This window comes from Acomys minous (assembly GCF_964271855.1).
Source record: "Acomys minous genome assembly, chromosome: 16".
NCBI lineage: Eukaryota > Metazoa > Chordata > Mammalia > Rodentia > Muridae > Acomys > Acomys minous.
In genome coordinates, this window is record NC_140498.1 from 98,290,263 (window position 1) to 98,315,258 (window position 24,996).

The 24,996-nt window shown below is 45.1% G+C and overlaps 1 protein-coding gene across 3 annotated transcripts in view; it reads right to left on the minus strand.

The window, feature by feature from the left end:
- Positions 1-21,807, minus strand: part of CHFR (checkpoint with forkhead and ring finger domains) — a 31,816-nt gene extending 10,009 nt beyond the window's left edge. The window contains exons 1-13 of one of the 3 annotated variants that reach the window (XM_084764325.1): positions 21,649-21,807; positions 21,397-21,537; positions 17,809-17,908; positions 14,067-14,176; positions 13,153-13,212; positions 12,817-13,032; positions 10,968-11,132; positions 9,090-9,249; positions 8,287-8,441; positions 8,000-8,162; positions 6,571-6,716; positions 2,809-2,925; positions 778-861 (exon numbers count right to left, since the gene is read on the minus strand). In XM_084764325.1, the coding sequence (XP_084620451.1) occupies positions 778-861; positions 2,809-2,925; positions 6,571-6,716; positions 8,000-8,162; positions 8,287-8,441; positions 9,090-9,249; positions 10,968-11,132; positions 12,817-13,032; positions 13,153-13,212; positions 14,067-14,176; positions 17,809-17,908; positions 21,397-21,526 (1,606 nt within the window). In that variant the 5' untranslated portion in view covers positions 21,527-21,537; positions 21,649-21,807. Of the gene's footprint in view, positions 1-777; positions 862-2,808; positions 2,929-6,570; positions 6,717-7,999; positions 8,163-8,286; positions 8,442-9,089; positions 9,250-10,967; positions 11,133-12,816; positions 13,033-13,152; positions 13,213-14,066; positions 14,177-17,808; positions 17,909-21,396; positions 21,538-21,648 lie in introns of all 3 variants that reach the window. The other 2 variants (XM_084764324.1, XM_084764326.1) reach the window with 2 other exon arrangements.
- Between the last annotated feature and the right edge of the window lie 3,189 nt (positions 21,808-24,996).

Below are 24,996 nucleotides of genomic sequence, written 5' to 3' on the forward strand. Positions count from 1 at the left end.
CAGGTGTGGTGGCACACACCTTTAATCCCGGCACTTGGGAGGCAGAGGCAGGTGGATTGCTGTGAGTTCAAGGATACTCAGAAAGACCCTGTCTTGAAAGAAAACAACAACAACAAAAAAACCCAAACAAACAAACCAACAAAGAAACACCCTCAAATATATATCTATGCTACAACACACACACACACACACACACACACACACACACACACACGTAAAGCACTACCACACTCAAATTCAAGGCAATTTTAAATAGAGGCCGGGTAAGACTGATCTCCACCTCACTAATGAAACAAGCATGGTCTTCTTTCACTGTAGCCAAACTAACCTTGAATTGTTTGTCTTTGAGCAGCATCTCACTGCATAGCCCTGGCTGGCCTGGAACTCCCAAAGACTCACCTGCCTCTGCCTCCCTGAGGGTAGGGATTAAATTATGCAACACCATACACCTACTCTCTTTGAATTTGTTTAAAAAAAAAAAAGAATTTGTTATCTTCCTGTCTAAGCCTCTGGAGGGCTGGGATTATAGCAGAACTGTTTTTATGTGAATAAGTAATTTCTCCTGTATAGGAAACTGGTATTTCTCTTGTTTGGTTATTGCTTGCTTTTGAAGCAATTGAGACTTTCAAAGTGAGAAATCTCTGCAGTGTAGCACAAAAGGGCAGATAATCACTCCATGGCTGACACAGGAGGTCACAATTCAACACCACCTGCCCCACATTCACCAAGAGCACACACAAAAGTCAAAGCAACCAAGGGTTGAAGAGCTGACATTACCACAGAATGGGGCCAAGCAGCCAAAGCAGCCAGTCCGTGTGCAGCCCCAGTACAGGTGGCAGAAGGGCTGCAGGCACACTGCACCTGTGGGCAGAGGACAGTGGTCAACTGGGACCTAGGACTGTGCCTGTTCTCACACTTGAGGACACTCAGCACCAGACTCACAGCTCAACTCTCCTTGAAAACAGTCTTTCTGGGGTGCTTTCATGGAGCTAGGGAGCAGAGACAACATGCCAGGTAACATCCAAAATCGAAGGTGACAGAATTTTGATAATTGAGATCCTAAGAGCAGCTTGGTCTGTGATCTCAGCATCCGAACAGCCTGGTTCACTGACTCCCAGCTATGAATGTGTGACACACTTGATGTAACTTCACATTCATGTCTGCAGAGAGCTTTTCTACCGACCATGAATACTGTTTTTACATTATGTTTTTTTTTTTAAGTTTTTTTAAAAAAAAGATTTATTTATTATGTATAGTGTTCTGCCTGCAGGCCAGAAGAGGGCACCACATCTCATTATAGATGGTTGTGAGCCCTTACCTGGTTGCTAGGAATTAACAGCTCAGAGGTTAAGAACAGTCTGTTCTTGCAGAGGTCCTGAGTTCAATTCCCAGAAACCACACTTACATCCACATACAATGAAATCTGGTGCCCTCTTCTGATGTGCAGGCACACTTACAGGTATAATACTGTATACATAATAAATAAATAAATCTTTAAAAAAGATTCTCTATAAAATTAGCCAAAGTAAAAGACTTCCCTTTTAGAAGAATTTTAAGACCCTCACCTCGGCTGCCACTGGTGCCTCAGTGTTTCTCAGATACAAGGTGAAGCATCCTCAGGGCTCTCCCATGGGTTCTTCTCCTCATGCCTACAGTCACCCCGGTGTGCCTGGGACTTGTTACCTGCCTATCCCAGAATGCATATCCCTACAGTGCTACAGTTTCCTCCCCTCTACTGCACTGATCCAGGCTAGAAGAAGCAGCTGCTTGGAAGCATCTCTGAGTGTGCAGAACACCGTGCATCACTGCAGTGGGAGACTGCACTGTATCAGACACTGTGTGCTCTTTACACCCAGAAGAGCGAGCAGCTCGGCTACTGTAAGGACTCGTGTGGCCACATGAGTTTATACTTTTCTTCACTTAAGAGCAGTAATGTTCAAGGAATTTTCATGTTAAGAAATAATTTTCAAAGGCAACAGACATTCCCAGCACTCAGGAGGCAGAGGCAGGCGCATCACTGTGAGTTTGAGGCTAGCCTGATCTACGAAACGAGTTTAGAACAGCCAGTGCTACACAGAGAGACCCTGTCTCGAAAAAACAAAAACGAAACAAAAAAAAGGCAATAGACACTAGCAAGCATTTCAAACAAAAGCAAACTCAAACAACCATCAGACAAATAAAGAGCTCCACGTATGTTTTGATGTTTTGCAAAGCTGGGAATGGAACCCAGAGCTTGTACATGCTAAGCAAGTATTCTACCACTCAGCTATATCTTTATCCAAAGACCTGTTTTAATGGTCAGAAATATAAATTAAAACAAGATATTTCACTTATTAGATTTATAAACAACACTCTGTATAGTGAGTATAGCACTGGTAAGAGACTAGATACAGATACAGACCCCAGAGGAGAACCACCTACCTACATAGGGAAATGTGGTGTCTGCAGGACAGTGTCCTCAGTTGGTAGGGATAGTAGACCGTTCAACATGCTCATGAGGGCGCAAGCGTCAAATGAGTATATGCAGATGGAAAAAATTGCCCTTTTTTTTTGGTTTTTGAGACAGGGTTTCTCTGTGCAGCCCTGGCTGTCCTGGACTCCTTTTGTAGACCAAGCTGGCCACAAACTCACAGCGATCCGCCTGCCTCTGCCTCCCCAGTGCTGGGATTAAGGGCATGCACCACCACACCCAGCTATATCTTTGTTTTATAGCCTATATAAAGTCAATTTCATTAGAAAATCAAGCCATGCAGGATGCCCAAGAACACCCTGCTGCTGGAACGGCGTCAGGGAGACGACCATACTCACACTGCTGAGGGGCGATGCGGGGGTCCTGCTCACGCTCAGCTCTGCGGTCAGGCATAGGCTGGAAGCAGCAGGTGCATATGGCATGGCTTCCTTGAAGAGGGCACACATAACTCTGGGCTGCTGAAGCACATACACAGTTAGGTCAGAGTATGTCAGATACCAGGTGAAAGACGGCAGAGCAAAACTCCACATCTAGAGAGGCAATTATGAAGCACACAGGAGGAGGCCAGGACCCAGGAGGGATGTAAACTACGTACAAGGTGGCCAAGTGATATTCTGCCATTTGAGATCCAGGAATGATGGCTCAGGCAGTTATCTGTCTACCATCTGAGAAGCCTCACACACACACACACACACACACACACACACACACATACACACACACACACACACAGAGACATACACACAAATAAAATTAAAAATTAGAAAAGTAAATGGACTATGGTTGTTCAAGTCATCCACAGCATATCCACCTATAATGCTAGCTTTTGTGAGATCAGTTCAAGGGTGCAGAGGATCAAGTTCAAGACTGACATATGTAGGTAAGTAGGCCAGCCTGAGCCAGGCGTGGTGGCACACACCTTTAATCCTAGCACTCAGAAGGCAGAAGCAAGCAGATCTCTGTGAGTTTGAGGTCAGCCTGGTCTACAAATCGAGTTTGGGACAGCCAGGGCTACACAGAGAAAGCCTGTCTCTAAAAACAAAACAAAACAAAACAAAACAAAACAAAACAATTAAAACCTTGTTTCAAAAGACTAAAAAGTCCATCCTGGGCTGTGGTCAATTATCCACCTCTGGTAGCTGAGCACTGATCTGCTGTCCCATCTCTCGGTTCTAGAAGTGACCCAGAGAACTAGAGTAGTGCTGTTGCAGGATATTTGATCCCACTGTGAACCTCAAGATTGTGAACGGTATAAACTTTTGTGTGTGTGTGTGTGTGTTTCAGCCCTAACACATACCTTTTGTTTATTGTAAATGGGTGATGATGGTGTGGCTCAGCCCTAGCACATACTTTAATCCAAGAGCTTTCTGTACATAGGATTTAATAAAGTTAACCCTAGGTCAAAAGGCAGAACAAGTAGTCAGCTGTTAGGGATTTAGTAGAAAGGAGGGGTGTTGAGTTGAAGGGTATTTATGACAGTGAGGAGGAAGAGGAGGAGGAGGAGGAGGAGCTTTTTGGCCTTTAGCTTTTGTTTTTTTCCTGGGATGTCAGCTGTGTAGGAGAATCAGCTGGCGCTTTCTCTGCCTCCTGAGCTAGTAGGTTTTCATCCCAGCATCTGGCTCCTGAGTCTTCACTGGTGAAACTGAATGTGGGATTTTCTTTCCTTAAAACAACACAGTGTTTTAGAAGAGTAGCCAAGAATGTGGCTCTGAATTACAACCCTAGAGCAGTTTAATTCAACCCTCTTAGAAACCCTACTGGCAACAGTGCTAGTCTAACTGGAGTCTACATGTAGAAAAATACAAATAGACCCATATTTATCACCCTGCACAAAACTAAAGTCCAAGTGGACTGAAGACCTCAACATAAAACCAGACACTAAATATGTTAGAAGAAAAAGTGGGTAAGGGCCTTGAGCTCATAGGCACAGGGGACAACTTCCTGAACAGAACACCAACAGCTCAGGCTCTAAGATCAGCAATTAATAAATGGGACCTCATGAGGCTGAGAAGCGTCTGTAAGGCAAAGGACACTGTCAACAGAACAAAATGACAGCCTATAGACTGGGAAAAAGATCTTCACCAACCCTGCATCTGTTAAGGGGCTAATATCCAAAATACATAAAGAACTCAAGAAATTAAACACCACCAAACTAAATAATCCAATTAAAAAATGGGGTACAGAGCTAAACAGAGAATTCTCAACCGAGGAATATCGAGTGGCTGAGAAACACTTAAAGAAATGTTCAACATCCCTAATTATCAAGGAAATGCATATCAAAACAGCTGAGATTCCATCTTACACCTATCAGGATGGCTAAGATAAAAAACTCAGGTGACAGCACATGCTGGCGAGGATGTGGAGAAAGGGGAACACTCCTTCATTGCTGGTGGGAATGCAAACTTGTACAACCACTTTGGAATTCAATCTGGCACTTTCTCAGAAAACTGGGAATAGTGCTGCCTCAAGACCCAGCTATACCACTCCTGGGCATATACCTGAAAGATGCTCCACCACACAACAAGGACATTTGCTCAACCATGTTCATAGCAGCCTTATTTGTAAGGCCAGAATCTGGAATTAACCTACATGTTACTCAACTGAAGAATGGACAAAGAAACTGGTGCTTTTACACAACGGAATACAATCAGTTATTACAAACAAGGAAATCTTGAAATTTGTAGGAAAATGGATGGAACCAGGAAAGAAATCATCCTGAGGTCACCCAGACCCAGAAAGACAGGAATGGTGTATACTCACTTATAAGTAGATATTAGCCCAACATAGATGTCCTGTCTGTCTGTCTGTCTGTCTGTCTGTCTGTTTCCAGTGCTCTGCCTGCACATATACCTACAGGCCACAAGAGGGCACCAGATCACATTATAGATGGTTGCTGGGAATTGAACTCAGGACCTCTGGAAAAGCAGTCAGTGTCTTTAACCTCTGAGCCACCTCTCCAGCCCCTCCTCTGAGCTTCTTAAACAATACAGTAGTCCAGTCTCAATTATTTGGGTGCTAGCTGAGCCTCAATTAATTGGGTACTAGCCAGGTTAAAGAGAAACTGTCAAACCTACAATTTTTAAAGTGCCACTAGCAGACAGGGAGAGCTAGAACTAGAGTAGCCAGCCCCAGGTCGAGAACATGGCTGCGCTCTCTGTAGCCACTTCCAGTTACTAGGCTCCAGTCCCCAGAGCTAAGAACTGCACGCCACAAGCAAGTGGAGTGCTCTCTTCTTCCCTTTCCCTCCTCTACGCTGTTTTCCTTTCAAGTCAGAGTGGAACCCTAAGCCTTGAAGAGACTAAGATGCCCTCTAGAGGTGAGCTGTATCTCAGCCCCTCTTTTGCTATTCTCAGTGCATCTAGGGACCTATCTCTTGGAAATACACAACTGATAGGAGGCTGTTTAGAGGGCAACTCTATGGAGATGGAGACAAGACTATGGGAATTCAGCTCACTGCTAGAAAAAAGCCAATCTCTAATTTGGGTAACAGATATAGAATACAGTGGGCAAACCCCACTAAGCAAACTCCCTGAAGCAGCAAGGTGGAGAAAGACCAAAGTTAAAACCAGGACTGTTAATTACCATGTGTGTCCAAAAGGGGAAACCGCCAAATAAATATTCACCCTATTTATTTATTTATTTATTTACTTACTTACTTATTTATTTATTTATTTTCTCCCTTTCTCCTCTCTGTTTAGGCCTGGCTATTCTAGAACTCAATATGAAGACAAGGCTAGCCTCAAATTCACAGAGATCCTCCTATCTCTTCCCAGCTCTCCCAATTTCTTATCAATACTGGTTATGCCAAGCAAGAGGCTATGAGAGGCAAGGGAATAGCTGAAGCCAGGGTCTAAACGGCAGGACAGACATCATAGAGGAATCACACCATAGGAAACTATAACAAGCCAGGCATGGTGAGGCAGAGGCAGGCAGATCTCTGTGAGTTCGAAGCCAGCCTGGTCTATATAAGCAAGCCCAGGACACTGTTACCCAGAAAAACTCTGTTTCAAACCCCCTGCCCCTGCCAAAAAAATTAACTAGAACAAAAATCATAATGGAAGGAGGAGTTCGTGGCTCAGGGTTCGGTACCACTGTTTTACCTGCTGGCAAGCTGGCAGATGTTGATGCTGCTTCCCCACCAAAGGCCTGTGTAGCTCCCAGCTCACTGGCTGGGACTGGGCAAGGAAGAGACTGCACTGCCTGCCTTCTGTATTCAGGACACTGTCTGCACACAATATATGGCTGACTGTGAAAAGAAGCAGCAGAGTTAAAGTCACAAAGGAGGAGGCTCCAGGCAGACGCCACTGTCACACCACCATCCCCCAGCTCCTGCGGCTGGGTCTCTACCCCTCAAGGCCGCTGCTCCATCTCTACTCATCTTCACGCCACTCCAGTGTGAAGAAAGGAGCCCAGCCCTCACTTCTGCCTGGCTCCGCCACCACCCATAACCCACCTGGAACAGGAGTGAAAGTGAGGACAGCACCCCCCACCAGAGAGCTGCTCTGTGCTCACCTACCTTCCCTGCTCAAGCCCTCAGACCCCATGCTTCAGCACACTCTACCCTGGAACCCTGAGTCCTGCTCAGTACAACATGGGCTCATAGATTCCAAGGCCAAGAAAACCCAGGCTCATGAGAGGAAAACTACCCTGAAAGAACTGCTAGTTCACTCAATACATGTATTTTCTTGCCTTGTTAGAATCAGAGCACAGCTGTGATCCCTGTACTGGTGAGACTGAGGCAAGAAGGTCCTAGTGAGTTGAACTACAGGTGTCAGCAGACTGACCTGAGAACTCTCACATGCCAGGCACATACTCCACTGCTGAACTACACTCCCAGACCTTTTAAAGTATTTTTTTTTAAAGATTTATTTATTTATTATTATGTATACAGTGTTCTGCCTGCCTGTACACCTGCAGGCCAGAATAGGGTGTCAGATCACATTATAGATGTTTGTGAGCCACCATGTGGGTGCTGGGAATTGAACTCAGAACCTCTGGAAGAACAGTCAGTGCTCTTAACCTCTGAGCCATCTCTCCAGCCCCTAAAGTATTTTTGAGTATGGCTGGAGAGATGGCTCAGAGGTTAGGAGCACCGGCTGTTCTTCCAAAGGTCCTGAGTTCAATTCCCAGCAACCACATAGTGGCTCACAACCACCTAAAATGAGATCTGGTGCCCTCTTCTGGCCTGCAGGTGTGTATGCAGACAGAACACTGTATACATTAGATGATGGCACATGCCTTTAATTCCACCACTCAAGAGGCAGTAGGCACATCTCTGAGTTCAAGGCCAGCCTGGTCTACAAAGTGAGTTCCAAGATAGCAGCGAGTACCTAGAGACCGACCCTGTCTCAAAATTAATTTGCCACTTAACTTAGTCTATGTGAGGCTTTTAAGTTATTCACTGCTGCTCAGAGTCCATCCAGTTCTAGCCATACTCAAGTTTGAGGAAACAAGCTAAAAATATTAACTGACTTACTGAAGCCCTACACTATGCACCCACTACTTCTCATCCCCAGGCACAGATCTAACCTGATGTCTGAGGATTCGCTATCAACATCCGACAGTTCTAGCAGGTCTTCTGAGCTGCCCTCTTCATCAGAGAAAGACCTCCTAACTTTGGGTTGCAGCATATCTTGAGTGATTTTATTCCTTGCATCCATACTTCTCACATCTTCTTCGCTGCGACTCTTATCTAGAAGGAAATGGCACAGCAACAGTCTCTGGCGAGGGAAACAGGACTTGGGGGATCGTCTGGACTGCCCAGAGCAGAGCTCGCAGCCCCAGGCCCCTAAAAGGGAAGAGTCAGTGGAGCTGACCTGGGTGCTGGGTGAGGTATGCTTCCACAAGGTTGTTCAGGATGTGGTTCTTGCAGATGCGCTCCACTGGGCATCGGCAGGTAGGGCACAGAGACGAACGTTCCATCCATCCAGAGTAGCAAGCCGCACAAAATGTGTGCATACAAGGCTGCAGACTGTCAGAACACAAGGGAACAAAGAACACATTTCCTGACAAACTCTTCCAAAGATCTGCCACGACACTCAAACCTGGCGGCAGACCTACCCAAACAGAAAGCTGGCCTCCAACCATAAGCCAACTGTGGGGAATCCTATCATCTAACCTGAAAAATACTTAAGCTCAATGTTAGTTTTTTTTTTAAAAAGCAAGAGCTATAAAACCTGTTTTCTGGAGTAGCAAAGACCAAACCATAATTTCAGGAACATAAACAACAGAGACACCAAGTGTTTGTGGGCTGAAAGTTTAGCCCCGAGAAGTTTCTCCCAAAGATACTCCCGGGAACTTCATCTATTTTAAGTATTATGTCCTTAGCCAGGGAATGTTTACAACTCAGTACACTTCACATGGTCCACCTACAAGGCAAACACCAGGTTTGACTGGCTGGTGTCAGTCAAATCCAATATTGATCCTATCTCATGGATTCCATGGCCCTGGTCTCCAGGTTTGAGAATTTTTCCTTATTGACACCACAAGTAAAAGGAAAACGGAAACCCGAGCAGATTCTGGGGCAAAGAATAGCAAAGTGTGTTTAATCTATGGGCACGCCCCACTCTTCTCCAGAGCCAGCGCTGCTGAAGCCACCGTGGGGTGTGAGGCAGCGCACCTCACACAGTCATGCAGAAGGTCCTGACAGATGATGCAGGTTAGTGTCTCCTCCATCTTGTCTGGCTTCACAGAGGCAACCCTGACATCCTCCTGTGAGCTCTGCGCATTTCCACACTGGTCTGCAACCAATAACTGGAGGTTCAAATCAAGCTCCCCATCTATAAGACAAAGGACAAGTCCCAATAGTCACATCCACTTAACCTAAAGACACAGAGATCCTCACATATCTATTGTCCACCAACAGCAGAAGAAATAAAGCCACTTAAAAATAATTTTCTTGTTGTTTTTCAGACCAGGTCTCACTATGTAGCCCTGGCTGTCCAGGAATTCACTGTATAGACCAGACTGCCCTCAAACTCAGAGATCTGCTCGCCTTATCCTTCTGTGTGCTGGAATTCAAGGCATGTGCCATCCTTCTTGGCTATAAGCACTATTTTTAAGAAATGTCTCAAATAATTCACATTTTCCTTTGTGCCTAAATGCTAGTTTAGAAGAAAAGTTTCTGGCCCAAAAGCAAGAAAAAGATACTCAGGATGTGTATCTAAGACATAAAGGTAACAAGTGGGAGAGGGAGAGTCAGTTGTATAGTATTTTTGTATTTTGTCATTTTTGTTTAAACAAGTAAAATATGACTCCACACAGAAAGGAAAGTGCTGGAAATGAAACTCTAAGGTGGCACTGGCAGCTTTGAAATGTTCTTCTGCCCTTTGGTGGTGGTGCATGTCTTTAATCCCAGCACTCGGAAGAAAGAGATAGGCAGATCTCTGAGTTTGAGGCTAGCGTGGACTACAAAGTGAGTTCCAGGACAGCCAGGATTATAAAGGTAAACACTGTCCCCAAAAAACAAAAAGCAAAGCAAAGCAAAGCAAAGCAAAGCAAAGCAGACAGTTCTCTCTCCCATTAGATATATACACACACATACACAAACTACTATTATTGTTGTTTTGTGGGATTTTCTCATCTGCCCTGCTTAGTTTCAAACTCAGTATATAGCCGAGGTCACCTTAAAGATCTGGTCCACCGGATGTCACTTCCTCAAGACTCGGTTTAGAGGCATGCAACACCGTATTTGGCTCAATTTTTATTTTATTTTTAAAAGTTGAGTTTATAAACTGGGCATGACGACACACTTGGGAGGCAGAAGCAGGTGGATCTCTGTGAGTCCAAGGCCAGCTTGGCCTACATAGTGAATTGCAGGACAGCCAGAGCTATGTCTCAAAACAAACAAATTTATTGGTTTGCTTTTTCTTTGCAGAGAGGGTGCCGGGATGCATGTGGAGGTCAGAGGACAACTTGCAGGGCTTACCTGGTTCTTTCCTTCCACTATGTAGATGGAAAATGCAGTTTTCAGAACAATAGCATGACCGAGTTAGCAGCAAACAGTTCTATTTAAATTATGCAAACAAAGAATTCTAGACTTTCATACAGAAAATGCAGGTTGTTACTAAACTTGAGGCAGATCCACATACTTCTGCAGAAAGTGGGAGCACACTGCAGGCCACAGCCACCACAGCACAGACCACAAGTGGGAGCACACTGCAGGCCACAGCCACCACAGCACAGACCACAGGTGGGAGCACACTGCAGGCCACAGCCGCCACAGCACAGACCACAGGTAGGAGCACACTGCAGGCCACAGCCGCCACAGCACAGACCACAGGTGGGAGCACACTGCAGGCCACAGCCGCCACAGCACAGACCACAGGTAGGAGCACACTGCAGGCCACAGCCGCCACAGCACAGACCACAGGTGGGAGCACACTGAAGGCCACAGTCGCCACAGCACAGACCACAAGTGGGAGCACACTGCAGGCCACAGCCACCACAACACAGAGCACAAGAGGCCAAAGGATGCACACAACAGCAAGGTTCTAACCTCCTTTCATCTTTTTTTTGGCAGGCTCCAATTTATCATGGTCTTGGGTTTCCATCAAAGAAAAGGATGCTTCTTTGCCTTGGAGAACTGGGGGAAGTCTAGAGAGTTCACCATTTGCAACAAGTGAACTACATTCTTTCGGGGAGATGCCTGCATTCCCAGGTCCTGTGAAGTAAGACAGGGACAAACAAAAAGCTTCTGATTTACCTGCTTCAGAATAAAGTCAGGAAAGAGTCACTGACTTAAATTAAGTGGTTTGTGATCAGAAACCTCATCTTAAGAATGATACATGCTGTACACAAATACTCCTGTGAGTCGTATCTTAGATGCACGAGAGCCCATCACTGTGCTAATGCAGCTAGAGGCAAGCAGTGCATTCCCATGGAAAGACATGCAGGGAGGCCCGTGACAGGACTGTCCCTAAATCCTGGGTCTAACATGTACAAGTGCACATTCTTGCAACCACAAAATGCTTATTACGTCCTAAGTAGCCCCAAGAGGTGTGAAGCAGACACACTTTTGACAGGAATGGGGAGTGTGGTAAAGAGAGTAACAGCAACTGACAGAGCTCTGACCTGCAGAAGCTTAAGCATCACAGGCAAGTGGAATATACTTGGATAAAAGTCAGGAAACTGCATTTTTTTTTTTTTTTAAAGACAGGGTTTCTCTGTGTAGCCTTGGCTGTCCTGGGCTTGCTTTGTAGACCAGGCTGGCCTCGAACTCACAGAGATCCGCCTGCCTCTGCCTCCCGTGTGCTGGGATTAAAGGTGTGTGCCACCACACCTGGCTGCCATTATCCTCTATCTTATTCATAGTATGATAGTCCAATATATATATTCTTTATAACGTTGAAATGATAAGTACTAGTATTTAGAAAAAGAACTGGTTTATACTATCTAAAGCAAAAAAGGTGGGGTAAGGGAATTGTTTCAGGAACAAGTTAATTCATATACTAAAGAAAGAACAAACTCTCACTATGCAGGCCATCTCCTGGTCCTGGGACCTACGAGTCCTCTCATCTTCAGAGCCTTTTACATTCAGCTTTTTATTTGAGGACAAAGATTATACAAAATGGCACTTCTATGGAAGGTACCAGATGGGGAGACTGAACATATAAAAGCACTTACTGTACCATCTCTGTTCTGACAGGCACTAAGTCTTAACTATAATTATTTTGTTAGTATAAAAATACTTCAGCAAACATATAGAATTATTTTCACTTTACAAAATTACACAGGATATGAATCATTACCTAGTTTAGGAAATCTCATTATCAGAAGGTAAATAGAGCCTTATCAGACTATTCACTATACGCATGGATTGATGGACTAGAATACAAATGTAATAATGAAGTAGGTTTTCTTTGAGTGTTTATTTGTGTGTACTGCTGAGGATCAAACCAAAAGACAAAAGAAAGAGAAAGAGGAAGAGGACAGGCCACAAGGACTAGGGCATGTAGCACTGGATCTAACCACACACAGCTCCAGACAAAGCGTGAAAAACACAGTGACAGAGGAAAGAGCCCATTTGGAACATGCAAACGCACAGAGCTGCATGGCTCTCCTTGTAGGTGACAGAGTGCTCTGTAATCAACAGTGATGGCCATAAAGCCTTTCGAATGTACCTAAAGCACTGATGGTAAGTAAACGTTGACTGAGCGATATTTATAGTGTATGAGTCATATTTAGATCAAAAAATAATAACACTATGTTACCAAAGTCCTTAATATTTAGTTGTTCTCTGGGGAATGGAATGTCAGTGCAAGTGACTACAGAACACTTACTGATGGATGGATACACTGTATCTCAAGGAACAGAAACTGTGACTGTCACAGCGGTCCCCATCTCACCAGAGCTAGAGGAACGCTTTTGCCCTGCAGAGGTCAGCTCTGGCTCCGTAGAAGAGGTAGAGGCCGTGGGGAAGAGGTCTGATGTCGATGTTGATGGCTGTGATTCCTCTAAGCATGTCTGAGCCATGGGTGACACTGGTGGAACCTGGGGGTCATCACCCTGCCCTGGACCTGAGGAATCTTTGGTCACATGGAACATATTTTCTTTATTGGCTTCTACAGGCACAAAAATAAAAGAAGTGCACTCAGAACTCAGAAAGACACATAGGGGCTGACGGGCCATCCTTAGAACCCAAAACCTCTACAATGCGAGTCCTTCGCCATATGCTCACTCACCAAAGGAGTCTTGAGTCAAGCTTGGTTTTTCACTTAAAGATTCATAGAGGTATGCCACATCTGAAAGGAAATTCAACAAATCAGGGGGTGGTGGCCCCAGTGGAAAGTGAGACCGCATCTCTCCTGCTCCTTTGGTCACATCACAACCTGCCTTTTGATTTTCTCTTTTCTTTTTTTCTTTGAGACAGGGTTTCTCTGTGTAGCTGTGGCTGTCCTAGACTCGCTTTGTAGACCAGGCTGGCCTCAAACTCACAGCAATCCTCCCCTGCCTCCCGAGTGCTGGGATTAAAGGTGGGCCACCACGCCCAGCTGATTACCATCTGGTAACAACACTCCCCAGTTTAAATGATTCTAAGGGGAAAATGGTCTCCTAAGACAGACAAGAGTGAAAAGGCACCTTCACTAATAACCGTAAACCACTAGTGGGGAAAGACGCGAGGCCGTCTGTGTTGCCCATTACGAGGACTTAAGGGATATTCATGTCCTCTTTTCTCTTTTCCTTGCCAACAATGGCTTCATGGTAGTCTTCAAGTACTTCAGGGACACTTCAGGGAGCCTTCCACCTGTCCTTATCACAGCTCCGTGGAGCTGGACCCAGTCTAACCTTTGCTGCCTCTTGAAAAGTCTCCAAGAGCAGACCTGCTGATGGCTGCTGGGCCCCTATCTGGATTTTATTCTCACACTCCAATTCTACTGTTCAGCTCAGACCAGACCAGACCAGCCAGCCCATTTACTCCTCCTTGGCTGCCATTATGAGATGCACAGCTCCTGACAGCCTTCTTGAAGAAAAGCCTGAGGAGTCAGCATCCTATCCAAGTTCTTATACCATGAACCTCCTAACTGTCACTTTCTGGACAGCTTCGTGGTGCAACACCTGGGAAAAGAATCTACACCAGTTACTTTTCCTCTCTTACTGTGCTCTGGGTCATTCTTCCTGTATACCAAATAGATGATGTCCCCACTCTGCAACGGGTGAGCCTGCTTCTTGACAATGTGCAGCTTGTTGATTACTGTTCCATTGGTGCTGTAAAGAACACAGAACTGTAAGTGGCCCTACTCAAAATAAGATGAACATTTTTTTACCAACATTAAGAATTCCGCTCAGCATTACTAGTTTGAAAATACTCGGAGGGGACAAGAAACTATTTAACCATCTATATATGCAAGCACTGCCTAATAATGCTCTAGACAAAAGGCTTGCCTGTTACTACCCGCTCATGGCAAACTAGAAACCCAACTATCTAGTAGAGTGGTTTTCTCTTTTTCTTCTTCAGTAAAGATTACTTTTTACTTCTGACCTATTTTTTTTTTATGTGTACAAGTTGTGCGCGCGCACGTGTGTGCATGCAGTGCCTGTAGAGGTCAGAAGAGAGCACTGAAATTGAATGGACATGTGGGTAAACTGAACCCGGGTCATCTGCAGGAGCAGAGTGCTTTTAACAGTTCTACCATTTCAACACAGGCTCTTTCTCACATGCCCACGGCAGATCCTGGGTCTGACCCTGAAGCAGCACAGTGCTGTCGTTTCCTCTTTCCTGAGCTGTTGACAGCTCTGCCCCTTTTCTTTGACAATCATGCCCCGTCAGTTCATTCCTGAGTGAACACTGAGCCTCCTAAAAGATACATTCAGGACAAAAGCAAAACAAACTTTGGGCTTTCGAATGGACGGCATGCCTGCTGTGCTCAGAAGATGCAGTATTATTATTATTATTATTATTTTTTTTTTTTTTTTTTGGTTTTTCGAGACAGGGTTTCTCTGTGTAGCCTTGGCTGTCCTGGACTCGCTTTGTAGACCAGGCTGGCCTTGAACTCACAGCAATCCGCCTGCCAGTGACCCAGTTAAAATCACACTGCTGGATGGGGAGCCACAGTACATGTCCTAGGCCGCGAGTGTGGGGACAGGAAGAACTTTTTGGTGGAGACCTATTAGAAAGTCAGGAGATGAGTACATGATGGCCGAAGAGCTCAGTACCCTGAACATAACATCCAACAGCTGGGCCAGGCCTTGGCGCTGCAGCTTCATTCCTGAGGCCCAGCACTGGAGGGTATTTATATTTCAGACTTGCACAGTAATTCTCTCAGGTCAAGGAACGGCAAACATTTTCCATAAAGCACATGTCACTAGTTCAATTCTGTGGTCACAAAGTCTCACTCCAACTACTCAGCTCTGCCACTGCAACCCAACAGCAGCTAAAGGCAGGACAAACATACACAGAGCTGCCTGTGTCCCTGATAAAACAGTATGCAGACCTCAGTCCTGACACAGCCCTGGCAACAGCCGTTCTCCAACTGTCCACTTGCATATCTTTCTCAACAAGCGAACCTCCGCTCTCAGGCTAAAGCCCAAATGGCCTGCTATGATTACCACGCTTCACCTGAGCTAACCCCACATGTCCTTACACCTCTGCCTGGACTGCCTGCGTCTCTATCCTACCTCTGCTCCAGAAGGCAGCATCTCTGACAGGAAAGATATTATCTTAAGAGGAATCAGCTCACTAAGACCTAAGCTGGATTTTGACCTCTACAACTGTCAAAAAGTAAAGTCTATATTCTCTTAAGTTACTAAGTTTGTGGCAACTTGCTATACAGACTCAAGGAGATAGCTTTAGAAATAGCACCAGTTTCTATAGAGTTAAGAGGTTAAGGAATCTGATCTGCTAGTTACCAAAACAGGAAAAAAAAAAAAAAAGACCATTAGCTCTTCCTAGAAAACCTTGTTCCCAGCTTCTGACCCTGAAAACTTGCCACGATGGTGCCTGATCTCTACAGGTAAACACATCTGAAATCCCAGGACTCAGACTGATGGCAGGAGGAGATGACTTAGGCTGCCCTGAGATCCATAGGGGAGTGTGATAGTGTATCAGAAAACCAAAACACAAACCCCCTAAAACTTAACTATTTGATGTACAACTCAATGCTGCCAGAGGGCTACACACTGCGGGAACGAAACTTGAAACAAGCATGCTCTGAAGAGGTGTTTCGAGAGAGTTTGGAGATCTACTGCAGTGTATCTTATAGTGAGAAGAAAATCAGAGTGATAAATGTCCACAGGGAAGGGAAATGGTAAGTTTTCATGAATAAATGGGATGTCTCTATCAAATCCTTCTCAAGAGTCAGGGAGGGGCTGGAGAGACGGCTCAGAGGTTAAGAGCAGAGGTCCTGAGTTCAATTCCCAGCAATCGCATGGTGGCTCACAACTATCTATAAAGAGATCTGATGGATTCTTCTGGACTACAGGTGTACATGCACATAGACCACTGTATACATAATAAATAAGTCTTTTTTTTTTTTTTAATATGTCAGGGAATCCTGAAGAAGAGGAAGTGCAAAGTATGTAAGAGCTGGAGGGGACAAAGGACAGGCACTGAGAGGACCAATACACACACGTACTCACAGGGCCTGACAAGATCTGAAAGGACAAGTGAGCGTATGTCCCCATCCCTAACAGCTGTCTCCAGCTGACAAATGGAAAATTAGTTTTCGTTGCCTGTAATCCCAGCACTCGGGAGGCAGAGGCAGGTTATCTCCATGAGTTTGAGGCCAGCCTGGTCTACAAAGCAAGTCCAGCACTGCAAGGCTTCACAGAGAAACCCTGTCTTTCTTTTCTTTTCCTTTCTTTTCTTTTCTTTTTTCGAGACAGGGTTTCTCTGTGTATCCTTGCCTGTCCTAGACTTGCTTTTGTAGACCAGGCTGGCCTCAAACTCAGAGATCCGCCTGCCTCTGCCTCCCGAGTGCTGGGATTAAAGGAGTACGCTACTGCCACCTGGTATTTTCTTTTCTTTTTTTTTTTTGGTTTTTTGAGACTGGGTTTCTCTGTGTAGCCTTGGCTGTCCTGGACTCGCTTTGTAGACCAGGCTGGCCTCGAACTCACAGCAATCCGCCTGCCTCTGCCTCCCGAGTGCTGGGATTAAAGGTGTGCGCCACCACACCCTGCTTTTTTCTTTTTTAAAAGATTTGTTTACTTATTATGCACATCAGATCATATTATAGATGGTTGTAAGCCACCATGTGGCTGCTTGGAATTGAACTCAGGACCTCTGGAAGAGCAGTCGGTGCTTTTAACTGCTGAGCCATCTCTCCAGCCCCCTTGCTTTTGTTTTTTGAGACAGGGTTTCTCTGTGTAGCCTTGGCTGTCCTGGACTCTCTTTGTAGACCATCCTGGCCTTAAACTCACAGAGATCCGCCCGCCTCTGCCTCTCTGAATGCTGGGATTAAAGGTGTGTGCCACCTCGCCAGGCTGGTATTTTATTTTATTATATTTTACTATTATTTGTTTGTTTTCTAATTAGGCAGAATAAGGGTGGGTCCAGATGGGAAATAGGTAAGGAGAACTGAGAGAAGTAGAGGAAGAAGAAATTGTAATCAGGATATATTGTACCAAAAAGTCTGTATTCTATACAAGAAAAAAGAAAACTAATCAATATGTTTTAAATCTTATTTTTGAGTCATATTTTGGTTCATCTGATTTAGTTTGAAAATGAGCCACAGGAACTAGAGCACACCCGGGATCTCATGCTGGAGACTGGAGAATGAACATCCTGATGTTCTGAGAGAACCTGAGCAGCACTTGAGAAAAAGGAAGAAGCCGTTGTTTACACAATGTAACTGCACTGTCCGCTTCCTAACTTACAAAGGCAAAGTCTAAGAATGTCTTACCTGGTGTCTTCCAGTGTCACCTGACCAGATTTTTCATCCACTATAAGTTTACAGTGATCTCCAGAGACCAATTTATTGCTGGGGAAAGAGAGGTCACAACCTGAAACAGATGGCAAGAAGGCACTGACATTACTGTGGGTTCTGTGGGTTCTACAACCTTGCTTTCCTAGTCTGTGACCAACTGTGCCCTCACACAAACACCACTGCAATATGTAAGTGTAACCTAAGGGAAAGGGGAAGGAGATACGCCCCTACCTCACCGCACCCAGTCACCTGGAAGACCCATCATAGCAACAGCTTCTTCATGAGTTTGATCACACAAACAGCTCAACAGATGAAAAGTTTCTAAATTGTAAAAACAAAACAAAAAACCCAGAAAAACAAAACCTAAACTAAATGGGCTTAATTACTTTTTGCTATTTTATTTACTTATTTATTTATTTTTGGTTTTTCAAGACCGGGTCTCTCTGTGTAGCTCTGGCTGTCCTGAACTCACTCTGTAGACCAGGCTGGTCTCAAACTCACAGCAATCCGCCTGCCTCTGCCTCCAAGTACTGGCATTAAAGGCGTGCACCACCAAGCCCAGCCTTTTCACTATTTTAAACTAGTCCTTTGGCTGGAGAGATGGCTAAGAGGTTAAGAGCACTGTCTGTTCTTCCAGAGGTCCTGAGTTCAATTCCCAGCAACCACATGGGGGCTCACAGCCATCTATAATGTGATCTGGTGCCCTCTTCTGGCCTGCAGGTGTACATGCAGGCAGAGCACTGTATACATAATAATAATAAATATTTAAAAAAAATTAAACTAGTCCTCAAGTTTTTCCTCTCTGGAAATTTGGGTTTCATAAATCATAAAACTGAAGTAATGACAGGCATAGAAAATATGAATAAGCAAAGTATCAGAGGGGCAAATATAAGAAAATATAAAATAGAAAGGGATCTTTATTAAATGCAAAGTGGAAAATACATTTTAAAAAAATTAGTGTTTTCTTTAAATCATGTATGGTGACAGACTGTATCACTAGAGCTCCTCTCTTTAAACAAAATGAACAAGCTAGGCAAGAATCTCAGGACTGAGATTCCCAACAGGTTACGGTAGGAGAAATCATACATAAAGGCCAGCTTGGGGTATATATCCTAAGACTGTCTCAAAACAAGGGCAGAGGCCCTGAGGGTAAGGAGCAGGCCACGTACCAGGTGAAGTCAGCTTTATCGGGTTTTGCTTTGGCTTCATCTCCGACCTACGGGGGTGCAGCTGTCTTTGGCTACTTTGTGGGTTCTTCTTTCTTCCACCTTCCCCACCCCCTTTCCTTCTACCCTTTCAACCCCCTAACACTAGATAGGAGGGAAAAAAGAATAGAGGGGAAATGGGGTATTAGCCTGAGACTGCTTCCTGCTGATCAGGGGCGTGTCAGGGTTCCTTGGGGCAAGTTTGATCTTCACTGTCAGGATCTAATTTCTTCTTTGCAAATGACTACTTAACAAACTGTGACCAACAGCAACCAACCAACAACCAACAACCTACCCCACCTCTTGGGCCCTAGCATTTATATACACTTAAAAAGTCCCTGTAATTCTAAACCTCACACAACTGCAGAAATGATCTGCTGCTAGCAACATCTGGCCCTGCACAAGGCAAACCCTATGCAGCCGCTGTGGACAAGCTGAAGCAGCCCCATATCCCACACTTGAGATTAAAATGCAAACATATTCTTATAATATTCTTGTGTTAAAAAAAAACCCTAAAATTCCAAAATTGTTACTATATCTGAGTGGAGGGATCAGAAAATTCAATACTTTCCTCTTGTTGGGCCACCAAGGTTTTTTTGTTTTGTTTTTCAAGACAGGGTTTCTCTGGGGGCTCAGAGGTTAAGAGCACTGGCTACTCTTCCAAAGGCCCTGAGTTCAGTTCCTAGGAACCACATGGTGGCTCACAACCATCTACAATGAGATCTGGTGCCCTCTTCTGGCATATTGGCATACCTGTGGGCCACCAAGTTTCATTGAAAGGAAAGCAAAGAGCCAATGCCAGGATCTCTCCCTTCATCTCCTATCAGAGAAAACCTTCTGTAAGAAAACAACTCTAGACATCTAATGACTCAGAGAACTTGGGGATGAGTCCTTGTATAATATACTGGCCCTAACCAGGTTGCACAGATGGTTACATTCTGCTCCAGTCACCATCTAATGGTCGTGAGTTGCTGGCACTGCTGGGTATCTGTGTACACGGTACCTAGCAGGTTTAGATGCAGCTGATCATCGCCTAGATCTGTGCCAACTGGCTCTACAACTGAGCTCTGAAGGGGACTTTTGTCTCTGTTAGCATGCTTTCTAGGAAAGCCTTCATGTCAAGCTACAGTGGAAGCTGTATTGCAAGATTCTGGAAGATATATTGTAGATCAGGGTTTCTCTGTATAGCCTTGGCTACCCTGGACTTGCTTTGTAGACAAGGCTGGCCTCAAACTCACAGTAATCCACCTGCCTCTGCCTCCCGAGTGCTGGGATTAAAGGTGTGTGCCACCACGCTCAGCTCCAGCCTATTTTTTGAGACAGGGTCTCTCACTCTAGAGCTCAAGAATTCTGCAAAACTTGTTGGTCAGCCAACTTAGTGGTCCTTCTGTCTCTGCCTCCCCAGAAGTAGGATTATAGTCATGCACCCACACCCAGCATGGCATATAGGTGCTAGGGATCTAACTCAGGCCCTCCAGATCTGAACTAAGCTCTCCCCAGGCCCAAAGCTAGGTTTCTTACAAGTAGTTCACATAAGATTTCATCAACCTTTCTAGCAAAATAAGGTGGACACAATGTTATAGAAAGGTATGCTGGTGACCCAAGCAAGCCATGTTGGGCTTTGAGTATGACGTTGTTCAAATTCTCAGTTTCCTAGGTTCACTAAATAAAACATTCTAGTTCCTGAACTCTGAATTCTTTTTAATTAGAAACCCTGCAGTTATAAATTGTCCTAAATTGTCCTCTGAGCACTGGCTTAGCAGGGTTCTATTCTGCCAGCATATTCTTGATTCTCATTTGTCTCGAAGCAATTTTCTAAAGTTCTGGGGCTTATTTTTTTCACCCATCAACAGTGGTGTGTAATTTCTACACACCTTTCTATTTTTCCTTGTTATTGATTTCAAATTTCGTTCCGTTGAGAAAGAGAAGTGTACAGTCATGAGTACAAGACCATATTCTGAAGGATATATTTACAGATCTGCTTTATAAAGTTGCAATGAGAACTGAACAATACCCACCATCAAACATTCAGAGGAACAACTGCACAGACAAACAAATAACTAAAATAATAACAAATAAATAAGGAAGGTCTTACTGGAAAGCCCATTTTATTATAGGGGGATAAAATAGAAAATACAGAGCACCCGCCTCCCCATTCTAGTAGTTTCTGTCCCGCCAGTCCTTTACTTTTCCAGCCACATCAAGTCCTTGGCCGGTTCCCCCACCTAAGCCCACCCTGCCCTAGGCCCTCAGCCCCTGTTCTCAGTTGGGGACCGCCCCCCCTTTGGGTCCCTACCCTTAATCCCTGTCCACCCCTTCAGCCCTCGTCCTCGTCCTCACTCCACTCCGGTTTCCGCACCTCTCCTCCTTCCGATGGTCCACTCGCGTTTCCACAGAAGAATTTGGGGTTCGCCCTCCTCGGCGCCTAGACGAAGGAGCCTGCCCCAGGGTTCCTGCGGTGGCGGCTGCTCTTCCCCGCGTAGCTCCATAGGACTCACATCTACAGAGACCCAGAAACGCCGCTCAAGGACTACTCCGTAAACTCCGCACCGCCGCCCGCCCGGCCGCCGCCTCCCCAGCCGGGACCCCGCCCGGCCGGCCGCCCGCTTACCCCCGCCCTGCGCGGATGCCGGAACCGGCCGCTCAGCCGCCGCCGCCGCTGTCAACAGACATCGCGGGTCCCTCAGCTGATCCGCGGGAGGCCAGGGGGGAGGGGACGTAGGGCGCTACGCCCAGTGATTGGCTGGCGGCGGTGCCCACCGAGAGCGGCGGCTAGAGCGGCGCCAGGAAGAGCTTTCCGGATGGGGCGGGGCGGGGCGATCTGAGCCTGCGCAGACAAGGGGGGGGTGGGGTGATCTTACCTTGTTGCCATCTTTCATGCTGGCAGGCGGATTTACTCTCCTGCAAAGCATGGAAGTAGCTGTGCAGGGCGCCATGTTAAGTTAAGGCAAAAAAAAAAAAAAAAAAAAGCACCGGGTAACTTCTAAGTTGGAAGGCCCTCAAAACCTTGCTTGTCATACAGTACAGGCAGCCTCCAAGCCAGTGAATTAGTGAATTAGTGACTGACAGAGTGTTCAGGTTGCTTGCTGTCACGCGGGGCACCTGCGTTAGTGAGTTAGTGTGGTCTTCTAGGCCTGCCCACTAACGCTTGGCCTCTGCTGTGCGGTGGGCAAGGCTGGCGTAGGCTCACCCCATCCTCAAGTCCTAGTTTCCTCCTTTGTCCACTGAGGGGACCATGGGCTTGTGCTGGCACACAGTATGTAAGCACTTGTAGATCTGATGGGTGCCCAGATGTCCTACTGTGTGGTGTGGGGGTTCATGTTTTGGTTTTTGGTTTTTCGAGACAGGGTCTCTGTGTGTAGCCTTGGCTGTCCTGGACTCGCTTTGTAGACCAGGTTGAACTCGAACTCACAGGGATCCACCTGCCTCTGCCTCCCGAGTGCGGGGTTTAAAGGCGTGCGACACCACCGCCCGGCTCAGTTTTCTTCCTGAAATGAATTTGGGCTCTTTGATGTCTAAAAATGTCCACCTCTAAGAAAGGCTTGCTCTGTCCTATGCTCACTGTAGTTTATCAGATTCCTTGTTGATAGAACAGACTGTCCTGTGTGATTTAGATGCTATGCTCAGTCCTGTTTAGACTGATTCCTTCAGCTTAGTACTGCTATCGTTGGCAATGTATGCTTTCAAGAAGAGCTTTTAAAGCCTTCACTCTATGAACACTGGGAAAAGATGCCTCAGTGATCTGCACTTGTTCTCAGCTGTCCTTACTGTTCTGCGTACAGGAAAGGTAATGATGTAATATTCTTAATATAATTTCTGTAGGTAAGTGTGTTTGATGAGTCTCCATTTTAAATATGATTAAATGTGGTTATGCAGTCATACTCAAATTTTGAGTGGAAATAATCGGGTTTTGAAACTTACCAGCTGAGCAGTCATTCCTAGGGAGAGAACTTGACCGGATATCATGAAAAAGCAGACAAAGATTTTGATCTGCCACTGTGATTTCCAGGCCTATCCTGACAAAATTCGGATGGAAAGTGGGTGTCCCACCACACAAGGAAATGACGTTTCTCTAGGTAAAAACACGAATCGATCGGATTTGATCTAAAATACTATTAACACTTCAAAGGAAAATTAGATTTTTTTGTAAATCTGCGCTCCTACAAACACAGATTCACCTGATACAACTCCAAGTATGTATTTAATTGTTTCTTAGGAGATCTTCTACTGTTGAAGGTGTTGGGGAGAACTTCAGTGAGCTTCATCTTAGCTGAACAGCTTGCCTTTTTAATGAGGTGGGAATGATATCCAATCGGTTATACTCCACCCCCTGGGAAAATCATGGATTGACGGAGAAACACACGATTGCAGTTATATATGGAGCCTCATTCACCTAGGATATTAGTGGTGTATAGTCTGGCTCTGTCCCTCACACCAAACAGTAACCTCCTCATGCTCTGGATTTTCCTATGGTGTGTCTCTGAAAGTCCTACTTGGCCTCCCAAAACACCAGACAATGCCCAGTGTACTTTGCCCACTGACTTCCTGTAGTCCAAAAAGGAAAACAATAAAAAAGAAATGTTGACACATGTAAACTCTATCAGAGGCTGAACTTTGAACTCATATAAAAATCTTAAAGATTTTTAACTTAAAATAATTTATGAATATGGGGGCATGTAAAAGAATACAGTGCCCACAGAGGGTGAAAGAGGGTGTCAGATCCCCTGGGGCTGGAGTTATGAGCAGTCATAAGTCAACCATAGTCAGTGTGGAAAACAAGTGCCCACCCTCTGGAAGAGCAGGTCTCACTCTTTATTAAACCACCTCTCAAACCCTCATATACATTTTGGTGAGTGCCAATTAGCTTAAATTTAAAATATATATATATCGAGAGAGAGAGAGAGAGAGAGAGAGAGAGAGAGAGAGAGAGAGAGAGAGAGAGAGAGGGGCAGGGTTTCTCCGCGTTGCCTTGGCTGTCCTGGGTTCACTTTGTAGACCAGGCTGGCCTCGAACTCACAGTGATCCGCCTGCCTCTGCCTCCCGAGTGCTGGGATTGAAGACGTGCACCACCACAGCCCAGCCTTGTTCTCTATCCACCCTCCTGGCTGTGCCTTGTCCTCCAGCCCACAACAACGTCTGTGGTCCTAGGTGTCCCCTTGGCCACAACCCTTACATTTCTCTTTGTCTTCTTCCTTGTTCCAGAGCCTGTTTACCTGACTCTCCTATCATAGCTCTCATGGTTTTGCTGTGACAGAGCATATCGTCTAGCTCTTCTAAGAAGGGGCAATGGCAGTTGTTCCTTTAGAATATTTATATATCTAAAACCACCTTTAGTTTATTTCTAAATGATTTACAGTTGGCTAGAATGACCACGTCTATATTAGAAAATGTTTTCTCTAGGAACTTAGACAAATTTATATAACTTGAAATGTTATATAACTTCAGGGTATTTTGACCAGACTTTACCACTAAAAGCAAACAAAAATTTTGAATTAAGTTCTTTCTCTGAAAAGATATGAATACTTGACAAAATAATAAGACATTATTAGACAGAAATCTAAGTGGGAGTAGGAATTAGCAAGTGAAAATGTTTACTTACTCTGATACAATTGATCCCAGCAGGTTATCTATGCTTACAAGGTAAGAGTGAGCCAGAAGTGACTTACATATCTATTCGTAGTGGATTTGAAGTTACCTAGAAGTCTACAAAAATGAGGAATGCCACTGCCGAGAAGTTGGCACGACAACCAGTTCTTTCCATTATTTTGTAATTCAAACTTGTGCTCCCTACAATGGCCCAACGATTCTCAACTCTTTGCAAAGTGGCCATAGATTAATGAACACCCTAGCAACCTGTCTAGAAAACAGAATATTCAGGTTACTTTTCCTTCAGGAACAACAGACAGTTCACAGAAAAAAAGTAATCATAAAATCATTAACTGACCATTAAGAAAAGAAG